The 24,718-nt window shown below is 44.3% G+C and overlaps 3 protein-coding genes and 1 pseudogene across 3 annotated transcripts; all 4 read left to right on the forward strand.

Annotated features, from left to right (window-relative positions):
- Window positions 1-4,659: 4,659 nt before the first annotated feature.
- LOC120021123 (claudin-4-like) lies at window positions 4,660-5,688 on the forward strand. Its single transcript, XM_038964761.1, has one exon. It carries the CDS (start codon window positions 4,660-4,662, stop codon window positions 5,686-5,688), a length of 1,029 nt encoding a protein of 342 aa, XP_038820689.1.
- Window positions 5,689-6,813: 1,125 nt separating this feature from the next.
- LOC120021124 lies at window positions 6,814-7,178 on the forward strand (annotated as a pseudogene).
- Window positions 7,179-17,923: 10,745 nt separating this feature from the next.
- Window positions 17,924-18,571, forward strand: LOC120021483 (claudin-4-like). Its single transcript, XM_038965260.1, has one exon. The coding sequence runs from the start codon at window positions 17,924-17,926 to the stop codon at window positions 18,569-18,571; it is 648 nt and encodes a 215-aa protein (XP_038821188.1).
- A 4,073-nt stretch (window positions 18,572-22,644) lies between these two features.
- Window positions 22,645-23,289, forward strand: LOC120021432 (claudin-4-like). The gene has a single exon (XM_038965197.1). It carries the CDS (start codon window positions 22,645-22,647, stop codon window positions 23,287-23,289), a length of 645 nt encoding a protein of 214 aa, XP_038821125.1.
- The last annotated feature ends 1,429 nt before the right edge of the window (window positions 23,290-24,718 follow it).

Consider the following 24,718-nt stretch of genomic DNA (forward strand, 5'->3'; position numbering starts at 1 on the left):
CCCTGTCTGTTACTCCTCTGTCTGTTACTCCCCTGTCTGTTACTCCCCTGTCTGTTACTCCCCTGTCTGCAACTCCCCTGTCTGCTACTCCCCTGTCTGTTACTCCCCTGTCTGTTACTCCCCTGTCTGTTACTCCCCTGTCTGTAACTCCCCTGTCTGTTACTCCCCTGTCTGTTACTCCCCTGTCTGTTACTCCCCTGTCTGTTACTCCACTATCTGTAACTCCCCTGTCTGTTACTCCCCTGTCTGTTACTCCCCTGTCTGTTACTCCCCTGTATGTTACTCCTCTGTCTGTTACTCCCCTGTCTGTAACTCCCCTGTCTGTAACTCCCCTGTCTGTTACTCCCCTGTCTGTAACTCCCCTGTCTGTTACTCCCCTGTCTGTTACTCCCCTGTCTGTTACTCCCCTGTCTTTTACTCCCTTTTCTGCAACTCCTCTGTCTACTACCCCTGTCTGTTACTGATATCATAAGGTGAATGCACCAATTTGTAAGTCGCTCTGGATAAGAGCGTCTGCTAAATGACTTAGATGTTACTCCCCTGTCTGTTACTCCCCTGTCTGCAACTCCCCTGTCTGTTACTCCCCTGTCTGTTACTCCCCTGTCTGTTACTCCCCTGTCTTTTACACCCTTTTCTGCAACTCCTCTGTCTGTTACTACCCCTGTCTGTTACTCCCCTGTCTGTTACTCTCCTGTCTGCAACTCCCCTGTCTGCAACTCCTCTGTCTGTTACTCCCCTGTCTGTTACTCCCCTGTCTGTTACTCCCCTGTCTGCAACTCCCCTATCTGCAACTCCCCTGTCTGTTACTACCCCTGTCTGTTACTCCACTGTCTGTTACTCCACTGTCTGTTACTCCCCTGTCTGTTACTCCCCTGTCTGTTACTCCCCTGTCTGTAACTCCCCTGTCTGTTACTACCCCTGTCTGTAACTCCCCTGTCTGTTACTCCCCTGTCTGTTACTCCCCTGTCTGTTACTCTCCTGTCTGTTACTCCCCTGTCTTTTACTCCCTTTTCTGCAACTCCTCTGTCTGTTACTCCCCTGTCTGTTACTCCTCTGTCTGTTACTCCACTGTCTGTTTACTCCACTGTCTGTTACTCCACTGTCTGTTACTCCCCTGTCTTTTACTCCCTTTTCTGCAACTCCCCTGTCTGTTACTCCCGTCTGTTACTCCCCTGTCTGTTACTGTCCTGTCTGTTACTCCCCTGTCTGTTACTCCCCTGTCTGTTACTCCCCTGTCTGTTACTCCCATGTCTGTTACTCCCCTGTCTGTTACTCCCCTGTCTGTTACTCCCCTGTCTGCAACTCCTCTGTCTGCAACTCCCCTGTCTGTTACTCCTCTGTCTGTTACTCCCCTGTCTGTTACTCCTCTGTCTGTTACTCCCCTGTCTGTTACTCCCCTGTCTGTTACTCCTCTGTCTGTTACTCCCCTGTCTGTTACTCCCCTGTCTGTAACTCCCCTGTCTGTTACTCCCCTGTCTGTGACTCCCCTGTCTGCAACTCCCCTGTCTGTTACTCCCCTGTCTGTTTCTCCCCTATCTGTTACTCCCCTGTCTGTAACTCCCCTGTCTGTTACTCCCCTGTCTGTTACTCCCCTGTCTGTTACTCCCCTGTCTGTTACTCCCCTATCTGTAACTCCCCTGTCTGTTACTCCCCTGTCTGTTACTCCCCTGTCTGTTACTCCCCTGTCTGTTACTCCCCTGTCTGTTACTCCTCTGTCTGTTACTCCCCTGTCTGTAACTCCCCTGTCTGTAACTCCCCTGTCTGTTACTCCCCTGTCTGTTACTCCCCTGTCTGTAACTCCCCTGTCTGTTACTCCCCTGTCTGTAACTCCCCTGTCTGTTACTCCCCTGTCTGTAACTCCCCTGTCTGTTACTCCCCTGTCTGTTACTCCCCTGTCTGTTACTCCCCTGTCTTTTACTCCCTTTTCTGCAACTCCTCTGTCTACTACCCCTGTCTGTTACTGATATCATAAGGTGAATGCACCAATTTGTAAGTCGCTCTGGATAAGAGCGTCTGCTAAATGACTTAAATGTTACTCCCCTGTCTGTTACTCCCCTGTCTGCAACTCCCCTGTCTGTTACTCCCCTGTCTGTTACTCCCCTGTCTGTTACTCCCCTGTCTGTTACTCCCTTTTCTGCAACTCCTCTGTCTGTTACTACCCCTGTCTGTTACTCCCCTGTCTGTTACTCTCCTGTCTGCAACTCCCCTGTCTGCAACTCCTCTGTCTGTTACTCCCCTGTCTGTTACTCCCCTGTCTTTTACTCCCTTTTCTGCAACTCCTCTGTCTGTTACTACCCCTGTCTGTTACTCCCCTGTCTGTTACTCCCCTGTCTGCAACTCCCCTGTCTGCAACTCCCCTGTCTGTTACTACCCCTGTCTGTTACTCCACTGTCTGTTACTCCACTGTCTGTTACTCCCCTGTCTGTTACTCCCCTGTCTGTTACTCCCCTGTCTGTAACTCCCCTGTCTGTTACTACCCCTGTCTGTAACTCCCCTGTCTGTTACTCCCCTGTCTGTTACTCCCCTGTCTGTTACTCCCTTGTCTGTTACTCTCCTGTCTGTTACTCCCCTGTCTTTTACTCCCTTTTCTGCAACTCCTCTGTCTGTTACTCCCCTGTCTGTTACTCCTCTGTCTGTTACTCCACTGTCTGTTTACTCCACTGTCTGTTACTCCACTGTCTGTTACTCCCCTGTCTTTTACTCCCTTTTCTGCAACTCCCCTGTCTGTTACTCCCGTCTGTTACTCCCCTGTCTGTTACTGTCCTGTCTGTTACTCCCCTGTCTGTTACTCCCCTGTCTGTTACTCCCATGTCTGTTACTCCCCTGTCTGTTACTCCCCTGTCTGTTACTCCCCTGTCTGTTACTCCCCTGTCTGCAACTCCTCTGTCTGCAACTCCCCTGTCTGTTACTCCTCTGTCTGTTACTCCCCTGTCTGTTACTCCTCTGTCTGTTACTCCCCTGTCTGTTACTCCCCTGTCTGTTACTCTCCTGTCTGCAACTCCCCTGTCTGCAACTCCTCTGTCTGTTACTCCCCTGTCTGTTACTCCCCTGTCTTTTACTCCCTTTTCTGCAACTCCTCTGTATGTTACTACCCCTGTCTGTTACTCCCCTGTCTGCAACTCCTCTGTCTGCAACTCCCCTGTCTGCAACTCCCCTGTCTGTTACTACCCCTGTCTGTTACTCCACTGTCTGTTACTCCACTGTCTGTTACTCCCCTGTCTGTTACTCCCCTGTCTGTTACTCCCCTGTCTGTAACTCCCCTGTCTGTTACTACCCCTGTCTGTAACTCCCCTGTCTGTAACTCCCCTGTCTGTTACTACCCCTGTCTGTAACTCCCCTGTCTGTTACTCCCCTGTCTGTTACTCCCCTGTCTTTTACTCCCTTTTCTGCAACTCCTCTGTCTGTTACTCCCCTGTCTGTTACTCCTCTGTCTGTTACTCCACTGTCTGTTACTCCACTGTCTGTTACTCCACTGTCTGTTACTCCCCTGTCTTTTACTCCCTTTTCTGCAACTCCTCTGTCTGTTACTCCCGTCTGTTACTCCTCTGTCTGTTACTCCTCTGTCTGTTACTCCACTGTCTGTTACTCCACTGTCTGTTACTCCCCTGTCTGTTAATCCCCTGTCTGTTACTACCCCTGTCTGTTACTCTCCTGTCTGCTCTCTGTTCATCTGTCTTTGCAGGAGATTTTAATCATAATTTTTGCTAAACCACAAGACAAACATTTGCATTTGTAAAGCACTTCTCTTCACCTCAAAGGGCTTTACATACCCGAGGGCTCTGTTTTAACAAATAAAACACAATGGTACATTTTAGAGACTGCATTGGGCAGGACAAAAAAAGCTTTCAATGAGGGGAGGTGTTGCTATCCTTGGTGTTTAATCAAATGAAATGAAAAATAAGCAATCTGATTTTTAAAACCAAAATAATATTTCTCAATAGGACGGGGTCAGAAGCAAGATATAATAAATGCCATCACTTGTTCCATGGTACTGGTGCTCACATGGGCCTTTATGTCTTAACACATAACATTTACACTTCTATACAAAATACTAGACTCCTGTCAGCTGTATAGTTGCCTATGTGCGAGACACATTCTCAAAAACATCTGCCGTAGATATGGCATTACAGGAGGACTGAATAGCTTGGAGGAGCACGTCTTGAGTGCTGATCATGAGTCAGTTTAGCATTTTCCACACTAATGGTTAAGGTTAGGATTGGGTTGAGGGAAGACTAAAACAGGTTTTACTACGTCTTTAGCCCAACTCAAAATTTGAATTTAAAATTTTCATCACTTCCCTACAACATTTCTGGATAGTTTTTATTTTATAATTATCCCTAATTGATCATTATTGGTTTATTGTAGGTTGCATCTCAACATTCCATTTTGTTACACAATGTTGTTTTATGAGTTTGAACTGAGTAGAGTTTTTAACACATTTGGGTCGAAACCACATCCTGCCCCACATCTGTATTAATAGGATTTCTGTTTCCATAACAACATATTTAAGTGACATCACAGCATTGAGCAGTTATAGAGGTCGTCTGAATGGATCAGCTCCCAAATCTTACATAAGATCTCAGCAACGAGCTTCAGAGTGAACAAATCTGCTGAGCGAGACGTAGTCAGGGAGACAGCATTTTGATGGGCATGGATATCATGAAAATGGTGGAGGTCGTGGGCATCGCCCTGGGAGTCATAGGATTAATACTTACCATCGTGGTCTGTACTCTCCCCACCTGGATAGTGACAACCATTATAGCAGATAACGTTGCCACCACAGAGGTGGTCTTGTACGGCCTGTGGATGAGCTGTGTTACCCAAGGCACGGGAAAGACACAGTGTGAGGTGTACAACTCCATGTGGTATTGGGAATATGATCTGCAGCCTGCCAGAGCCATGATCCTCACTGCCATCATCCTGGTTGTTCTGGGGGTCACAGTCTCCATGGTCGGAGCCAAGAGCACCAACTGCATCAAAGACAAAACATCTCAGGCCAAGTTGATCATTATCGCTGGAATACTTTTCATCCTGGCTGGATTTCTCATCATCATCACTGTTTCCTGGGTAGCAATATTCATCATCTTCGGCATGTGGTTCGAAGGAAAGCCTGAGCTGGGGGCCTCGCTGTACATCGGCTGGGTGGCGGCCTCCCTGCTCCTGATTGGAGGGGTCACACTGTGCATCACTGTGGGAGTGTTTGGATGGATGATGGGAATCTTCGGATGGATAGTCTCCCTAGCGCCCTGTGCTCTCTCTATATTGCTCCCATTCAGTTATCCTCCTGAGCCCCACTATGGGGGCATGTGGAAGGTTCTGATGACAACCTCCATCTCCACCATCCTGGGAGCTCTAGGAGTGATGGGGTCCATCTTTGGGACCAGGTGCTGTAACTGCATCAAGAGTAAAAGGATCAGGATCAAGGCCAGGTTTACCGTTGGAATATTCTTCATCCTGGCTGGTATCCTGCAGTTCACCACTGTGTTTTTGGTTGACCATTACTTAAGAACGGATGTCCACCTGCAGCTTTACCCACGCATCCTGTTTACCCAACATGCCCTGGTTATTTTAGCTGAAGTCTGTAGGTGGTCCACCTCCATGCTCCTGATAGGAGGGACCATACTCTGCTGCTGCATCTTCAAGAGGAACCAGCCAGACTCAACGACAACTACATCAACCTCCCGCTAACAGCTCTGTCTTCAACAGGTCATAGAGGAGTTTATGTCATATTGTGTTGGGATCATAGTCTGGTGCAGCTGCTGCTGCTACTGCTTTAACAGAGAAACTGTACTTTCTTTAATTGAAAGCAATGGAGAGAATAGAATTGTGATTCTATATGTAATTCTATGATAAAATGGCCTCTATCCTTTCTGTTCAATTTTTAACAGTCGGAAAGGACCAGATATGTGTGAAAGCAAGATAGTTATTGTTCCACCTTGTCTTTAACACGTCAAAGGGGAGATTATGACATATTGTGTTCAAATATTCAGTTATTTTGGACTGGGAGGAGAAGGTACTGATGAGACTCTGCAATGAAGGGACATATTCTGACTGTTTCCTCTCTGATGTTCTATACCAGTATTGATACTTCTCTTTATGTTTCTTTAAAATGGGATGAATTTAAATAGAGAAGGAATTGAATCAGAGGTTGATTGTTTAATCCTGTTAAAGATGTTCAAATAAAAAACGTATCTGGATGCAAAGTGTTTCCTGGTTGCTGCTGTGCATTTCCTGTTTATGTTCACCACGTTAACCACAAGCCTACAGTCAGTGACTGGGATCTTCTGACTGAAACATATATCATAGTGTCTAATTATTTCAACTATGTTTATGAAACTGTTATCATTAGTCTATTTAGTCTATTGTATAGTTAATTTCTGTCCATGGATCGTACCTTAAAATTATTTATTTCACACTCAAGAGTTTTTCAGCATGTAGTTTCAATCTAACTGAATGTCACTAGTATCTCCGTTAAGTGTGTGTCAACCACATACCGCCCCACATCTGAACGAATAAGTTGTTTCCTTTGCAGAAGTTATATAGTTATATACAATATTGCACAAGATCCCCTGAAACCTTTTGAAGACTATGAAGCTTAATTCAGTTCTGTGCATTTATATTGAGAAACACTGGGCTGTGTTAACATAAGATCATATAAGATACTAGTGATGGAATTGAATTGAGCCAGTGTGCAGACTGGCTAGCTTCAAATCAATAAAAATTTAATTTGTCACATGTGCCGAATACAACAGGTGTAGTAGACCTTACAACATTATCATCTCTCATGTAACCTGGGACCTGACCTGAGACCTGATGCAGTGCAAGGTCTACAACTCCATGCTGGCCTTACTTCAGAACCTGCAGGCCGACCGAGCCATGACCATCATCGCCATCATCTTCTAGGTTCTGGGAGTCTCCATAGTCAGGGCCAAGTGCACCAACTACATCAATAACAAAAAGTCCAAGGCCAAAGTAATGATCATCTCCAGAATGATCTTCATCCTGGCTGTAATCCTGGTGCTCGTTGCTGTCTCCTGGACGGCCAGCACCATTTGGGGGAGTCGCTCTACATCTGCTGGGAGGCAGCGGCCCTGCTCCTGGTTATGGTGGTCATACTGTGCAGCTCCTGCCCACCTAGTGAGATTGAGTCATGTTTTTGGGAGCCTTTGGATGGATAGTCTCCCTAGTGCCCTGTGTTGTCTGTATAGTAGTTTCTTATGGACCCTCCAGTTGGGTCAAATGGGCTCTGAAGACGATCACTTCCATCTCCTGGGTACTCTGGGTACTCTAGGAGAGATGGGGTCCATCTTTGGGGCCAAGTTTTTATCTGCATCAAGAGTAACAGGACCCGGGTCAAAGTCAAGTTTATCAGTGGAACATTCTTTATCCTGGCTGGTATCCTCCAGCTCACCACACTCTTCTTGGTTGACCATTACATGATTCAGAATATCCCATACCTGCTGGATCATTTTGGTGTTTTGGGTTACTTGGCTGAATTCAATAGGTGGCCTGCCTCCATGCCCCTGATAGGAGGGACCAAACTCTGCTGCTGCATCTTCAAGAGGAACCAGCCAGACTCAACGACGACTCAATCAACCTCCCGCAAACAGCGCTGTCTGCAAAAGGTCATAGAGGAGTTTATGTCATATTGTGGTGGGACCATAGTCTGACGCAGCTGCTCCTACTACTTTAAGAGAGACATTCCCAACTTAACAACTCCCTTAAATTCCATCACTAGTATCTTATATGATATGGTGTTACCATAGACCAGTGTTTTTCAATATAAATGCACAGAATTGAATTAAACTTCATAGTCTTCCCAAAACTTCAGGGGATCTTGTGCAATATTGCCATATTGCATAGTTCTGCCAGGGCAACAACAAAACAGCTGGGGTAGAAACAGGCTTGACTAGAAACTCACAACCACAGAAAGTCCTCTAGAAACGAACAACCACAGACTTCACCACATCTGTACAGGTTTTGTTCCATGGCAGCAGATTATGTCAAGCACCCCTTAGAGGGCTTCTGATTGGCCGGCCTCTCTAGACTCACAGAAGAACTCTGCAATAAACGTCTGTGAGAAAATAATGTTGAACAAGCTGCTGTTCTAGAACTTCACCTGCAAAGACTGAAGCTGTAGGCCTGTAGAATCCAGGATCTTCTCTGGAAGTCTAACATCTCCACTGTTCTGGATTCTCTTTGTTGAGTCACATCCTCGTTCTTCCAGGAAGTGCAGGTGTAGTAGAGAGAGATGCTCGCAGGGAGCCAGCATGTCGAAGGGCATGGAGATCATGGGCATCACTTTGGGAGTCATAGGATGGATTGTCTCCATAGTGCCCTGTGCTTTGCTTACATCGGGAGTGATGGACTTTCCACAGTACAGAGAGGTCATTCTGAGTCAGCTCATCACCTACTTCTCCATTATTATAGGGTTGCTAGGGATGATATTCTCCATCTCAGGAACAAAGTGCACCAACTGTACCCAGAGGAATATGAATACGTCTATAACTGAAGTGATTATCTTTGGCGGAATATTCTTCATCCTGGCTGGTCTCATCCACCTGATCTTGATCTTCTTGGTTGTCCTTGACTTGACACCAAACTCGGACCCTGAGAACTTCCTGCGGAGTAATAACCTTACGTTCTCAGCTGAATTGAATAGGTGGGCCGCTTCACTGCTTCTGATAGGAGGAACTATACTCTGCTGCTGCTGCTGCTTCATGAAAAAACCCACTGAGTTGATAACTGACTCTGATTCCCTAAGTCATGTCTTACATAACCTGAATTTATCTTAGCCATTCTACCACTGTAAGCAATACATACAGTAGAGTCGTAAGCAATATGATGATTGATAATGGCTACACTTAGAAATCAGTTGAATCAGGTGTGTTACTGCCTGGCTGGAATAAAAGCCTACATCCACTCTGGCGCTTTCAGGGACTGATGTTGTTCTTTGAATCAGTAAGACTTACTAAAAATGTCCACCCAAAAAAATATTGCCACGTGTTGACTCAGTGATGCACAGCATAGACTCACACTTGAGAAAGAGATGTAAGCATGTTTTCTAAGGGCTGGGGTTGAAGTGGGATGTTTTTATAGGTAAACTGCTTTTCCATTATTATTTACAATAAAATGCTACTCTTATTAAATTGCAACTCTTGTGCTGTCTCCTAACTTCATTTGGTGAACCTCGTTCTTCTTCCTAATCCGGGGTTGTTTCTGGACAGGGCCAAGGTCTTATCATGGTGTAAGTAGTACGTAGGTTGTCTGAGTTGATAACCAGATGGTAGTGGGTCAAATGTTAGATTCTATCATCGCCCATGTACGCTGGGGTGGATTTAGCGATTGGGGAGTCCATTTCAAAATGTCTTCGAGGGGAATCCCTATCCCCAAAACTGACATTCACCTGTAAATGAACTGCTATAATTATTATTAACATCACACAATTAAAATACATATTTCTTTTATGTTTAAATATTTTTTCTTCAGGAAATTATGAAATGTTAACACCCTATAAAGATTTGGCCAACACATTTGGGTAAAAACAACAGTCAGAATCAGTCGGTAAGGGCCCCTGGACAGTCAGAATCAGTCGGTAAGGGCCCCTGGACAGTCAGAATCAGTCGGTAAGGGCCCCTGGACAGTCAGAATCAGTCGGTAAGGGCCCCTGGACAGTCAGAATCAGTCGGTAAGGGCCGCTTGACAGTCAGAATCAGTCGGTAAGGGCCCCTGGACAGTCAGAATCAGTCGGTAAGGGCCCCTGGACAGCTGCATGCCAGTTACTTCTTGTTTTCATACCCTTCACTTCCTCTTCGTGTCTGTCCTGCCAACCCTAGGCCTAGTTTACACCTTACATCTCTTATCGAATGCAGACACCAGCCTGAATTATTTACCATATAATGTCAACTTCACTTCTGCTTCATTCACTTATAAATATGGTTTCCTGTAAAAGGGCAAAATAAATATGTCTATCTGTTGATACCAACTGATTTAGATTTAAACCTAACTGTTTTTTCCACATTTGGTCACATTTGCAGACATAACTATGACCTCTTCCTCATATTTGATGGTAATTCTGACGTTGGGTTGATCTCCTCAGGCTCCCCATTTCTACCTAGTTCCTCGTTAGTGTCTGTGTCTAGTGAGTAGTGAGGAATTACAAGGACATAGTTTTGTTCTGGTTTTGTTCGTAAAGCCAATTTCAGTAGAAATGACATAGTCAGGGACGAACGACATACGGTGTTGTATATTTCTAAAGCACCTTTTTTACAGTAGGGTCACCCAGGGATCTTATGAAATATATTGAACAAAAATATAAACGCAACATGCGACAATTTCAAATATCTTGCAGAGTTACAGTTCATATAAGGATATCAGCCAATTTATCAGCCAAGTCCTAATCTATGGATTTCACATGACTGGGCAGGGACACAGCCAAGGGGGGGCCTGGGAGGGCATAGCCAGGCCCAGCCAATCAGAATGAGTTTTTCCCCAAAAAGTGCTTTATTACAGACATACAGTGGGGCAAAAAAGTATTTAGTCAGCCACCAATTGTGCAAGTTCTCCCACTTAAAAAGATGAGAGAGGCCTGTAATTTTCATCATATGACTTCAACTATGACAGACAAAATGAGAAAAAAAATCCAGAAAATCACATTGTAGGATTTTTAATGAATTTATTTGCAAATTATGGTGGAAAATAAGTATTTGGTCACCTACTAACAAGCAAGATTTCTGGCTCTCACAGACCTGTAACTTCTTCTTTAAGAGGCTCCTCTGTCCTCCACTCGTTACCTGTATTAATGGCACCTGTTTGAACTTGTTATCAGTATAAAAGACACCTGTCCACAACCTCAAACAGTCACACTCCAAACTCCACTATGGCCAAGACCAAAGAGCTGTCAAAGGACACCAGAAACAAAATTGTAGACCTGCACCAGGCTGGGAAGACTGAATCTGCAATAGGTAAGCAGTTTGGTTTGAAGAAATCAACTGTGGGAGCAATTATTAGGAAATGGAAGACATACAAGACCACTGATAATCTCCCTAGATCTGGGGCTCCACGCAAGATCTCACCCCGTGGGGTCAAAATGATCACAAGAACGGTGAGCAAAAATCCCAGAACCACACGGGGGGACCTAGTGAATGACCTGCAGAGAGCTGGGACCAAAGTAACAAAGCCTACCATCAGTAACACACTACGCCGCCAGGGACTCAAATCCTGCAGTGCCAGACGTGTCCCCCTGCTTAAGCCAGTACATGTCCAGGCCCGTCTGAAGTTTGCTAGAGAGCATTTGGATGATCCAGAAGAAGATTGGGAGAATGTCATATGGTCAGATGAAACCAAAATAGAACTTTTTGGTAAAAACTCAACTCGTCGTGTTTGGAGGACAAAGAATGCTGAGTTGCATTCAAAGAACACCATACCTACTGTGAAGCATGGGGGTGGAAACATCATGCTTTGGGGCTGTTTGTCTGCAAAGGGACCAGGACGACTGATCCGTGTAAAGGAAAGAATGAATGGGGCCATGTATCGTGAGATTTTGAGTGAAAACCTCCTTCCATCAGCAAGGGCATTGAAGATGAAACGTGGCTGGGTCTTTCAGCATGACAATGATCCCAAACACACCGCCCGGGCAACGAAGGAGTGGCTTCGTAAGAAGCATTTCAAGGTCCTGGAGTGGCCTAGCCAGTCTCCAGATCTCAACCCCATAGAAAATCTTTGGAGGGAGTTGAAAGTCCGTGTTGCCCAGCAACAGCCCCAAAACATCACTGCTCTAGAGGAGATCTGCATGGAGGAATGGGCCAAAATACCAGCAACAGTGTGTGAAAACCTTGTGAAGACTTACAGAAAACGTTTGACCTCTGTCATTACCAACAAAGGGTATATAACAAAGTATTGAGATAAACTTTTGTTATTGACCAAATACTTATTTTCCACCATAATTTGCAAATAAATTCATTAAAAATCCTACAATGTGATTTTCTGGAATTTTTTTCCTCATTTTGTCTGTCATAGTTGAAGTGTACCTATGATGAAAATTACAGGCCTCTCTCATCTTTTTAAGTGGGAGAACTTGCACAATTGGTGGCTGACTAAACACTTTTTTGCCCCACTGTAAATACTCCTCAGCACCCTTGCCCTCCCCCCTCTGATGATCCCGCAGGTGAAGATGTGGAGGTCCTGGTCTGGCGGGGTTACACGTGGTCTGCGGTTGTGAGGCCGGTTGGACGTACTACCAAATTCTCTACAACGAAGTTGGAGGAGAATTATTGTAGAGAAATTTACATTAAATTCTCTGTAAATAGCTCTGGTCGACGTTCCTGCCGTTAGCATTCCAATTGCACGCGCCTTCACAACTTGAGACATCTGTGTTATTGTGTGACAAAATTGCACATCTTAGAGTGGCCTTTTATTGTCCCCAGCACAAGGTGCACCTGTGTAATGATCATGCTGTTTAATTATCTCCTTGATATGGCACACCTGTCAGGTTTTTGGGATTGTCTTGGCAAAAGAGAAACATAGAAAATGGTTGCGTTTATATTTTTGTTCAGTGTAGTTAGTGTTGGTGTCTCATGATCCTCAGCAGGATCCATGGTGTTGAGTCTCATATTCCTCAGCAGGATCCATGGTGTTGGGTCTCATATTCCTCAGCAGGATCCATGGTGTTGAGTCTCATATTCCTCAGCAGGATCCATGGTGTTGGTGTCTCATATTCCTCAGCAGGATCCATGGTGTTGGGTCTCATATTCCTCAGCAGGATCCATGGTGTTGGGTCTCATATTCCTCAGCAGGATCCATGGTGTTGGGTCTCATGATCCTAAGCAGGATCCATGGTGTTGGGTCTCATATTCCTCAGCAGGATCCATGGTGTTGGGTCTCATATTCCTCAGTAGGATCCATGGTGTTGGTGTCTCATGATCCTCAGCAGGATCCATGGTGTTGAGTCTCATATTCCTCAGCAGGATCCATGGTGTTGGGTCTCATGATCCTAAGCAGGATCCATGGTGTTGGGTCTCATATTCCTCAGCAGGATCCATGGTGTTGGGTCTCATATTCCTCAGTAGGATCCATGGTGTTGGGTCTCATATTCCTCAGTAGGATCCATGGTGTTGGGTCTCATATTCCTCAGTAGGATCCATGGTGTTGGGTCTCATGATCCTAAGCAGGATCCATGGTGTTGGGTCTCATATTCCTCAGCAGGATCCATGGTGTTGGTGTCTCATATTCCTCAGCAGGATCCATGGTGTTGGGTCTCATGATCCTAAGCAGGATCCATGGTGTTGGGTCTCATATTCCTCAGCAGGATCCATGGTGTTGGGTCTCATATTCCTCAGCAGGATCCATGGTGTTGGTGTCTCATATTCCTCAGCAGGATCCATGGTGTTGGTGTCTCATGATCCTCAGCAGGATCCATGGTGTTGAGTCTCATATTCCTCAGCAGGATCCATGGTGTTGGTGTCTCATGATCCTCAGCAGGATCCATGGTGTTGGGTCTCATATTCCTCAGCAGGATCCATGGTGTTGGGTCTCATGATCCTAAGCAGGATCCATGGTGTTGAGTCTCATATTCCTCAGCAGGATCCATGGTGTTGGTGTCTCATATTCCTCAGCAGGATCCATGGTGTTGGTGTCTCATATTCCTCAGCAGGTTCCATGGTGTTGGTGTCTCATGATCCTCAGCAGGTTCCATGGTGTTGGTGTCTCATGATCCTCAGCAGGTTCCATGGTGTTGGTGTCTCATATTCCTCAGCAGGATCCATGGTGTTGGTGTCTCATTATCCTCAGCAGGATCCATGGTGTTGGTGTCTCATTATCCTCAGCAGGATCCATGGTGTTGGTGTCTCATTATCCTCAGCAGGATCCATGGTGTTGGTGTCTCATTATCCTCAGCAGGATCCATGGTGTTGGGTCTCATATTCCTCAGCAGGATCCATGGTGTTGAGTCTCATATTCCTCAGCAGGATCCATGGTGTTGGTGTCTCATGATCCTCAGCAGGATCCATGGTGTTGGAGTCTCATATTCCTCAGCAGGATCCATGGTGTTGGTGTCTCATTATCCTCAGCAGGATCCATGGTGTTGGTGTCTCATTATCCTCAGCAGGATCCATGGTGTTGAGTCTCATATTCCTCAGCAGGATCCATGGTGTTGGTGTCTCATTATCCTCAGCAGGATCCATGGTGTTGGTGTCTCATTATCCTCAGCAGGATCCATGGTGTTGGTGTCTCATTATCCTCAGCGGGATCCATGGTGTTGGTGTCTCATTATCCTCAGCAGGATCCATGGTGTTGAGTCTCATATTCCTCAGCAGGATCCATGGTGTTGGTGTCTCATTATCCTCAGCAGGATCCATGGTGTTGGTGTCTCATTATCCTCAGCAGGATCCATGGTGTTGGTGTCTCATTATCCTCAGCAGGATCCATGGTGTTGGGTCTCATTATCCTCAGCAGGATCCATGGTGTTGGGTCTCATTATCCTCAGCAGGATCCATGGTGTTGGTGTCTCATTATCCTCAGCAGGATCCATGGTGTTGGTGTCTCATTATCCTCAGCAGGATCCATGGTGTTGGTGTCTCATTATCCTCAGCAGGATCCATGGTGTTGGTGTCTCATTATCCTCAGCAGGATCCATGGTGTTGGTGTCTCATTATCCTCAGCAGGATCCATGGTGTTGAGTCTCATATTCCTCAGCAGGATCCATGGTGTTGGGTCTCATATTCCTCAGCAGGTTCCATGGTGTTGGGTCTCATATTCCTCAGCAGGATCCATGGTGTTGGGTCTCATATTCCTCAGCAGGATCCATGGTGTTGGTGTCTCATATTCCTCAGCAGGTTCCATGGTGTTGGGTCTCATATTCCTCAGCAGGATCCATGGTGTTGGTGTCTCATATTCCTCAGCAGGATCCATGGGGTTGGTGTCTCATATTCCTCAGCAGGATCCATGGTGTTGGTGTCTCATATTCCTCAGCAGGATCCATGGTGTTGGTGTCTCATATTCCTCAGCAGGATCCATGGTGTTGAGTCTCATATTCCTCAGCAGGATCCATGGTGTTGGTGTCTCATATTCCTCAGCAGGTTCCATGGTGTTGGTGTCTCATATTCCTCAGCAGGTTCCATGGTGTTGGTGTCTCATATTCCTCAGCAGGATCCATGGTGTTGGTGTCTCATATTCCTCAGCAGGATCCATGGTGTTGGTGTCTCATATTCCTCAGCAGGATCCATGGTGTTGGTGTCTCATTATCCTCAGCAGGATCCATGGTGTTGGGTCTCATATTCCTCAGCAGGATCCATTGTGTTGAGTCTCATATTCCTCAGCAGGATCCATGGTGTTGGTGTCTCATGATCCTCAGCAGGTTCCATGGTGTTGGTGTCTCATATTCCTCAGCAGGATCCATGGTGTTTAAGGAAATGTATTTGGCGCTACACTGACTCTCTGTGTGTTGATCTGCCCTTTACAGACCTCCCCATAGAGAGTAAACAACTGTTCTATTTCTACTGACCTGCTGTGTGTGTAGAGACAGAGAGGCAGAGAAAGGCAGTCCTTTATTTGGAAGGTTATACTAATCTCTCTCTCTCTCTCTCTCTCTCTCAATTTTCACCTAAAATGAACATACCCAAATCTAACTGCCTGTAGCTCAGGCCCTAATGAAAGGATATGCATATTCTTGGCACCATTTGAAAAGAAACACTTGGAAGTTTATGGATTTTTTTTGTACTATCATCTTTGAAATGCAAGAGAAAGGCCACAATGTATTATTCCAGCCCAGGTGCAATTTAGATTTTGGCCACTAGATGGCATCAGTGTATGTGCAACGTGTTAGACTGATCCAATGAACCATTTCATTTCTGTTCAAAATTTTGTATCAAGACTGCTCAAATGTGCCTAATTTGTTTATTAATTACTTTTCTTGTTCAAAATTGTGCACTCTCCTCAAACAATAGCATGGTATTATTTCACTGTAATAGCCACTGTAAATTGGACAGTGCAGTTAGATTAACAAAAATTTAAGCTTTCTGCCAATATCAAATATGTCTATGTCCTGGGAAATTTTCTTGTTACTTACAACCTCATGCTATTTACATTAGCCTACGTTAGCTCAACCATCCGGTGGAAGGGACACTGATCCCGAAGAAGCTAAAGCCCTCCACTATCTAGGAAGAACCCCCCCCCTCTCTCTCTAACAGTCACTGATTTACTGTTGTGTGAGCAAACTTTTAATTTGTCAAAGAATCCTCATTCCTACTGATTTCCTGCAGTACAGCATTCTTAATACAATTTCAAAGCTGTTACATTTACAGTGATACACACACACATAGCTATCAACTTCTGCTCGTGTGCTCGAGAAGTTGTGTCTCGCGGGAACATAGGGGAGCTTGAATGAACGACAAATCATATTGCTCAAATACAAATAGCGCAACTTTTCTGTGTGTATTCTTCAATGGATTTCAATGGTAGACTGCGAGCAGGTAAATGTTGAACTGGAACGCAAAAATGCTCTGAGAAGTAACTGTCCTGGTCGGTGCTGCTGCTTTGAAAGTGGGTTGAAAATGACTGAGGCAAATGCGGTCTCACCACACGTTCTCTGGCGGCCCTAGAAACATTGGCGTAAAGCAATCTTATGTTTTGAGTTCTGACAACGGTTGAACTAAGGTCATGACACATTTGACCTTAAGTTCTTAAAAAAATCAATGGGTACATAGTATCAAGGACTGCCCCTTAACAGGCAGTGACCTTCATACATTAGAACTATTTCACCATTTCAACGTGATCACTAACCTGCCCCCCAAAATGTTTTCTGTCCACTGTGTTCCACGAATGTCCCGCAAAAGCGGTCCCTTGTCCTGCATTTGGGCTTTTTAGATGTGGTCAACCTAATTCCACTGGTGGAAACATTTCTACTGCAACATGTTACCACCCTCTTTTCACGTGTGAGGAGAATAACATTATTTCAACCCCATGTGGAGTTTTCTTGAAAGTGAAACTGTAAATCAGATTTAGACGAGGTGTTTAAACGAGGCATCCTTGGCTAAAGTGGGAGTGGCGTGGAATTACAAGTTCACATGTGAAAAACAATCACATTAAATAATGAAATTTGCAGTTTCATATTTTGAAAAACTGTCACATTTGAAAAACTCACTTTCACATTTGGAATTGCAAATTCACATGTGAAAAACAATCATGGGTTTTCTTACATGTGAACCTGCAAATTTGATTTTCACATGTGATTGATTTTCACATGTAAATTATTTTTTTACGTGAACTTGCAATTCCACATGTGAAAGTGAGATTTTCACGTGAGGTGAAAACATGATATTCTCCTCACATGTGAAAATGTGATGTTAACATGTGAACTCTAAATTTAATAGATGTGAAAATATGGTTTCACGTGTGAAATTTAAGCTCAACATGTGAAAACAGATATTTCACATGTGAAAACAGATATTTCACATGTGAAACTGCAAATTTGACATGTTTTTTTTGTTAAGGGATACTGTTGACTATATTGTCTTATGATGCTCTAGGAATTGAATTATAGATTAAATTGTACATACTATTGTTGTCAGAGAGAGAGGAGGAAAGAGAGTGAACTAGGAGAGGGAAAGAGGGGAAGTTAGAGAGAGAGAGAGTGAGACAATAGAGCAGGTTGGTTGTTAGGTGATTTCAAGTATGGCCCCTCCCTCCCTCCCTCCCTCCACCCTGAGGTGGAGGTTATAAGTACCTGTACTCTTGGTAGTCCTCCCCCACTCGGATTCAGACCTAGAGCAGCACATGGAGACGACCACCCACTGTATTCAGATTACACAGAGAGAAGACAAAGAACCTCTCACATAGAGAGAGAGGAGACACAGACGAAGACAAAAGGCCATCCAGTTTCACTCAGACACGCAGACAAACAGAGAAACCAACGCCAACCGGATCCAATATGGTGTCAGCTGGGTTACAGATGCTGGGCACGGCCCTGGGGGTCATTGGCTGGATCGGGACTATCATCGTATGCGCCATGCCCATGTGGAAGGTCTCCGCCTTCATTGACAGCAACATCATCACCTCTCACGTCACCTGGGAGGGTATCTGGATGAGCTGCGTGTTCCAGAGCACGGGACAGATGCAGTGTAAAATCTATGACTCCATGTTGGCCCTGCCCCAGGACCTTCAGGCTGCCAGAGCCATGACCGTCATCGCCATCCTCTCCGGCATCATCGCCATCCTATTGGCTGTAGCCGGGGGAAAGTGCACCAACTGCGTAGAGGACGAGGCGTCCAAGGCTAAAATGGGCGTGACGTCTGGGGTGGTGTTCATCATTGCCGGGGTTCTGTGTCTGATCCCTGTCTGCTGGATGGCCCACAGCATCATCCAGGACTTCTACAACCCGCACCTGGTAAACGCTAAGAAGAGGGAGCTGGGGGGCGCGCTCTACGTGGGCTGGGGGGCAGCTGCCCTGCTGCTGATTGGAGGAGGCCTGCTCTGCTTCAACTGCCCCGAGAAGGACGAGGGATCCTACACCGCCAGGTACAACAAGTCCCCTCGCTCCGAGACCTTGGGACCAGCCTCTGGAAAAGACTACGTCTGAGAAAGGAAGAGAGGGAAGAGAGGGAGAGAGAGAAGAATGGAAGAGCAAGAATGGAAGAGAAGAGAGCGAGGTCTGTCTGCCATGAGAGACTGTCTGTCTGTAGCTAAGATCCAGCTGTGTATATATGGACTCTATTCTGGCACTATGGTCACTATGGTGCTGCTCTATTAGGAAGGTTTGATAATGAGGATATTTGAAGGTGATGAGCAAAGAGGAGGACCACAGTGACTAAAGAGTCCATGGAAGTAAGTTACAGTTGAAAGTGAACCACAGCTGAAGCTAGGTATAAAATATACTTTAGAACAAGAGGATTCTATCCCATAAGTCTTTGCATAAATATTGTCCTAACCTGTATATTTTCGACTTAGACCCGGAGAAGGAACTGAATTCCTTAAAAACAACCCCATGCAGTCTGCAACATTGTCCTGTGCAGGTTTGGCTGTGTGTGTGTGTGTGTGTGTGTGTGTGTGTGTGTGTGTGTGTGTGTGTGTGTGTGTGTGTGTGTGTGTGTGTGTGTGTGTGTGTGTGTGTGTGTGTGTGTGTGTGTGTGTGTGTGATTGTTAATATTGTCCTGTGTAGCTTTTCTTAAAGTGTATGAGTTACAGTAGATAGTTCTGAAACTGTAAATAAATATTTTCCCTATGTATTTGACTTTATGTTTTGATGGCATTTCATCAACACCATATTCAAGATGAGAAGTCTGTCAGCGCTTTATTTCTATCAGATGCAATAACTGCAATAACTTTCATTCAACTAAATAGCAAGTAAATATTAAACTGTGTCCATAAAACAAAATATTTCTCAGGTATTTTTCCCTGCCGTTGTACTATCTAAGGGGGGAATTCCTACCCTAGTCAGACTGTTCTCTCTGCTACCGCACAGCAAGCGGTACCGGAGTGCCAAGTCTAGGTCCAAAAGGCTACTTAACAGCTTCTACCCCAAGCCATAAGACTGCTGAACAGCTAATCAAATGACCACCCAGACTGTTTGCATTGCCCCTGCTGCTCCTCGCTGATAATTATCTATGCATAGTCACAATTGTTTTACATGTACATATTACCTCAATTACCACTACTAACCTGTACCTGAAAACAGTACAGCGCCAAACCTACCGAGTTGGTTTATGATTTCTAGACTGTTTTAATTATTTATATGCCCTGACTTTTCACTGTATTTAAAAATATATATTGGTAGCCAACATCAGTTTTTTATTTTATTTAACTAGGCAAGTCAGTTAAGAACAAATTCTTATTTACAATGACAGCCTAGGAACAGTGGGTTAACTGTCTTGTTCATGGGTAGAATGACAGATTTTTACCTTGTCAGCTCAGGGATTTGATCTAGCAACCTTTCGGTTACTGGCCCAATGCTCTAACCATGAGGCTACCTGCCATTACACCCACAGTCATTTATAACTGCCACTTAACTATTAGTTTCCTAACATTGTTAACTCACTTTAGTGTTAGTTTCCTTACATTGTTAACTCACTTTAGTGTTAGTTTCCTTACATTTATAATGGTCACTTTAGTGTTAGTTTCCTTACATTTTGTATCACTCCATTACATCATTAGTTTACCTTTCTTTGCTCTGTCTCGTTCTTCTGGTTGTTCCTCGGGATCGCTAGCAATAGTGGATCATATTAGGCTAACGTATTACAAGTTGTGCAATAATTTGGGACATGCAGCCTTTTTTAATCATTATGGAACCCATACTTAGCTGTTTTAAACCTGGAGCCTGGCCCACCGTTTAAGACCACTGGACCGTTTTCATCACATGATTAGTGAAGATTATTAGGATAGATTAATAGGACTAGTGTTTAACCCCTATTCTACTCTTTTCTCACCTTCCAATATTTCATGGCTTGAACAATTGATTTTGGCAACTTCCAGGATGAATCAAACCACTGTATTCAAAAAGAAAGGAGGACCAAGGCACTCTTCATATAATTAATTAAAATGCTTTTATTAGTATGGCATAGTTTGGCATAGTTTGCCATACTAATAAAGGCATTTTAATGAATTATATGAAGAGTTCCTTGGTCCTCCTTTCTTTTTGATGACCAATTTACCCCTTTTACCAAAGAGCACCTTCTATCTACCAAAATGTACTATTGTGTACCTTAGTAGCGCTTCCCTTCCTCCTCTTCAAACCACTGTATTGTTGATCCATCAATATATGTTGTACATAAAAGCTCTACAAACCCATTTTTTAAAATTATAATTCAAAATTACTTTCCTAACCCTAAATAATATACAAGATCAGAGTATTTTTAAATCTACCAATTGGTGCTGAAAATGAGATGTGTATTTGCATAGCTTTCTTTCATTGATCTCTAATTTTCTGAACGGTCTCTCCATATATTCTAGTGCAGTGGTCACCAACCGGTCGATCACGATCGACTTGTCAATCGCCAAACATTTCTGTAAAAAACCCAAGGATAAAGCCTTGTGTACCTATTTTTTATTTTTTTATATTAGTCTCGGGCTGTTGGTGGTAGATGCAGCCAATTCAGATGCCCTGCGCACCGGCAAGATATGTAACTTTCAAAATAAAGAAATCCTATTTTGAAAGTTATATAACTTGAAAACTTGAGTGCTGACAAGCAAAACATTTTGGGACTACGTCAACAATGGACTATTGAAACAAATACCAAAATATCATTTTCAGGTGGAATTGTAAAGCTACTCAAATGCATGTATTCATTGCCTCCTACTGCACTGAGGAGGGATAACATTCTGGTCTCGTGAGGTACTCAATACATTTACATTTCAGCAGTGGAGTAAAAGTAAAGATACCTTAATAGAAAATGACTCAAGTAAAAGCAAAAGTTACCCAGTAAAATACAACTTGGGTAAAAGTCTAAAAGTATCGGTGGTACGTAGAGTGGTGGATAAAGTATTCAATTGTCATATTTAAGTAAAAGTAAATGCTATACATCAAATTCCTTATCTTAAGAAGACAAGACTGCACAATTGTTATTATTATTTACTGACGATTATTATTATTATTTGTTTATTTTATTTTTACGGACAGCCAGGGACACTATTTACAATTGCAGTATTTGTGTTTAGTGAGTACGCCAGATGTATTTGTGTTTAGTGAGTCCGCCAGATGTATTTGTGTTTAGTGAGTCCGCCAGATGTATTTGTGTTTAGTGAGTCCGCCAGATCAGAGGCAGTAGGGGTGATGCGGTATTATTGATAGGTGTGTGAATTGGACCATAATTCCGTCCTGCCTGAGCATTCGAAATATAACAAGTACTTTTTGGTGTCAGGGGAAATGTATGGGTGTAAAATTTACATATTTTCTTTAGGAATGTAGTGAAGTAAAAGTAAAAGTTGTTAAAAAATATATAAATAGTAAAGTACAGATACACCAAAAAACTACTTAAGTAGTACTTTTACTTAAGTACTTTACACCACTGAATTTCAGTCTTTTAGCAGGATCCCACAGTTGGATGTCACTCACTGTAAAGATAGTCTTGGAAATAACATACTGAAGTTAATACTGTGTGTGTGTGTGTTCAGGTGGGGGTTGGAGAGAGAGACATTGTCCTGTGTTTGGGAGCATTGCTTGAGATCCTTCAGTAAAGCTCATATCACCAGAACAAAACACACAAAGAGCAGGAAACAAGGCCCAGGGATATCCAGTGTCGGCTTTCCTCTATTGTTTGGGAGCATAGAAACCCAAACCCAAACCCCACCCTCCCCACCTCCCTCCAATGTGTGATCTATATAATAAGATCCTGTTTACTCGTCGTCATCCCAGAACTCAGGCTCTCAGAGAGAAGGAAGAAAACCACCACTGGTCAGTCTGAAGGAATAAGAGGCAGACGAAGAAGAAGGAGAGGAGAGCCTCCATTGCAACCTTTCCGTGTTCGAGACTGTGCAGCATTGTCTAGACAGAAGCAGTTTGACTTGATCGAATCATTGACAAATAACCGTGTAGAGGCAAAATGTGTGCAGGGGTGTAAGTCGATCATCTCTACAACAGCAGCAGTAGATTCAGCGTACCAGCCGTAGTAACCAGCGGCACTAGTATACCTTGAACTTCGAACTTTGTATACTTCAGCCATGGCTTCCCAGGGCCTCCAGATTATGGGAGTAATGCTGGCCATGATTGGCTGGCTGGGGACCATCCTCACTTGTGCCATGCCCATGTGGAGGGTCACTGCCTTTGTCGGAGCCAACATCGTTACCGCTCAGGTCATCTGGGAAGGGTTATGGATGAACTGCGTGGTCCAGAGCACGGGACAGATGCAGTGTAAGGTCTATGACTCCATGCTTGCCTTACCTCAGGACCTCCAAGCCGCCAGAGCTATGGTCATCGTGGCAGTGATTGTGGGCGTCTGCGGCGTCATGATGGCCATCGTCGGGGGGAAGTGCACCAACTGCATGGAGGACGAGGCTGCCAAAGCCAAAGCCTGCATCATCGCCGGGATCGTCTTCATCATCTGTGGCCTCCTCATCTTCATCCCTGTGTCATGGTCGGCCAATACCCTGATCAGAGACTTCTATAACCCCTTGGTGATAGAGGCCCAGAGGAGGGAGCTGGGGGCGGCTCTGTACATCGGCTGGGGCTCCGCAGGGCTGCTGCTGTTGGGAGGTGGTCTGCTCTGCTGCAACTGCCCCCCCAAGGAGGGCAACATGGGCAGGCCATATGTGGCGGCTAAGTTCGCCCCCGTCCGGACCACATCTCCATCCATGAACTATGTATGAGTGAGGAGTAGAGTCTCGGGTGGATATGGGGACATTTGACATTTTTTACATTTGACATTTTTACATTTTAGTCATTTAGCAGACGCTCTTATCCAGAGTGACTTCCAGTTAATCCATTCATCTTAAGATAGCTAGGTGAGACAACCACATATCACAGTCACAGTATGTATACTTTTCCTCAATAAAGTAGCTATCAACAGAGTCAGAGCTAGTAAGGGGAGGGGGGTAGGAGGGGGAGGGGTTCAGGTGCTTTTGGAAGACGGGACTGGGGATATAGGAGCAGGATGGGGTGTTCAGTGTTACAGATGAAATGTTGATGCTCTTATTGAGTTGTCCGATACTCTTTTGCAGACGACACTAAGTTTTGTCTACTCTACATATTGCCAGCTCTATGTTCTAAATATATATTATATCTTATGACATGATATGATGTTGGGTCTGCTCCGCTTGATATATTTCTATATTCTGAATGTTGCTAGGTGACTTTGGAGTTGTAATGTTTTTACATTGATGTTCTCCTGTGACGACTTATTTATGTTTTCTGCTCAAATTGAATGTTACATTCTGTCTGTATCCTAGTATCAGAGTACTCTCTTCTGTATGCTTTTCAGTATGTGCATTTTTCCCCCTTCATTTCACAAATATTCACATTTGAAATAAAAGTAGATTTTAAAACGAAAATAAATGTTCTGTTTGAATATAAATATTTAGCATCATGGTTTAAGTTACGTTGTTGTTCTCTGTTCATTCGAGTTGCGCAAAGTAGGCGCATAGACCTAGATTGATTGATTACGAGGAATTTCTATTGGCAAGTGCATTTTTCGCCGTTAGGCTGTTTGACATGGTTAAATTGACTGTCCTCGTGGGGTGACAGTATTTTACAGAAAAACCCCTGAATACAACAGATTTCGGCGACACCTCGAGACAATCCGTTTGAGCGCGCCTGGAAACACATTGAAGAGGCATCCAGCTTTTTGTCAAATTGACGTCTGATTTGAATATTCGCAGCAGGTTAGGAGAACTTACGCAGCAGGTTAGGAGAACCTGAAGAAGGTTCTAGAAGGTTAGGAAAATTAGGTTGTTAGGGAAAGGGTTAGGGTTAGCTAAAATGCACACAAAAAAATCCACTTTTGACATTAATTTGAAAAAAGATGGATCCTTTCTAGCCATGTCTGTTTAATGGCTACAGAGAGCGCGCCTCTTTTCACATACAGTAGGCTACAGACCGCACATCTACCAGTTCCTTTTCAGGTGAAAATAAATGTCCAAAAATATATATAAATATTCCCCCGCCCAGTTTTCCTCAAGACGGGTTTCTGAAAAGGAATATTAACATAATTTATATGCTGAGCATCACTAATTATTCAGTTTTCAAAATTCGTTGAGAAAAATATATATTAAATAACAACACTCTAAGAGCAAATAGTAA

Source organism: Salvelinus namaycush, chromosome 26, assembly GCF_016432855.1.
Source record: "Salvelinus namaycush isolate Seneca chromosome 26, SaNama_1.0, whole genome shotgun sequence".
Taxonomy (NCBI): Eukaryota; Metazoa; Chordata; class Actinopteri; order Salmoniformes; family Salmonidae; genus Salvelinus; species Salvelinus namaycush.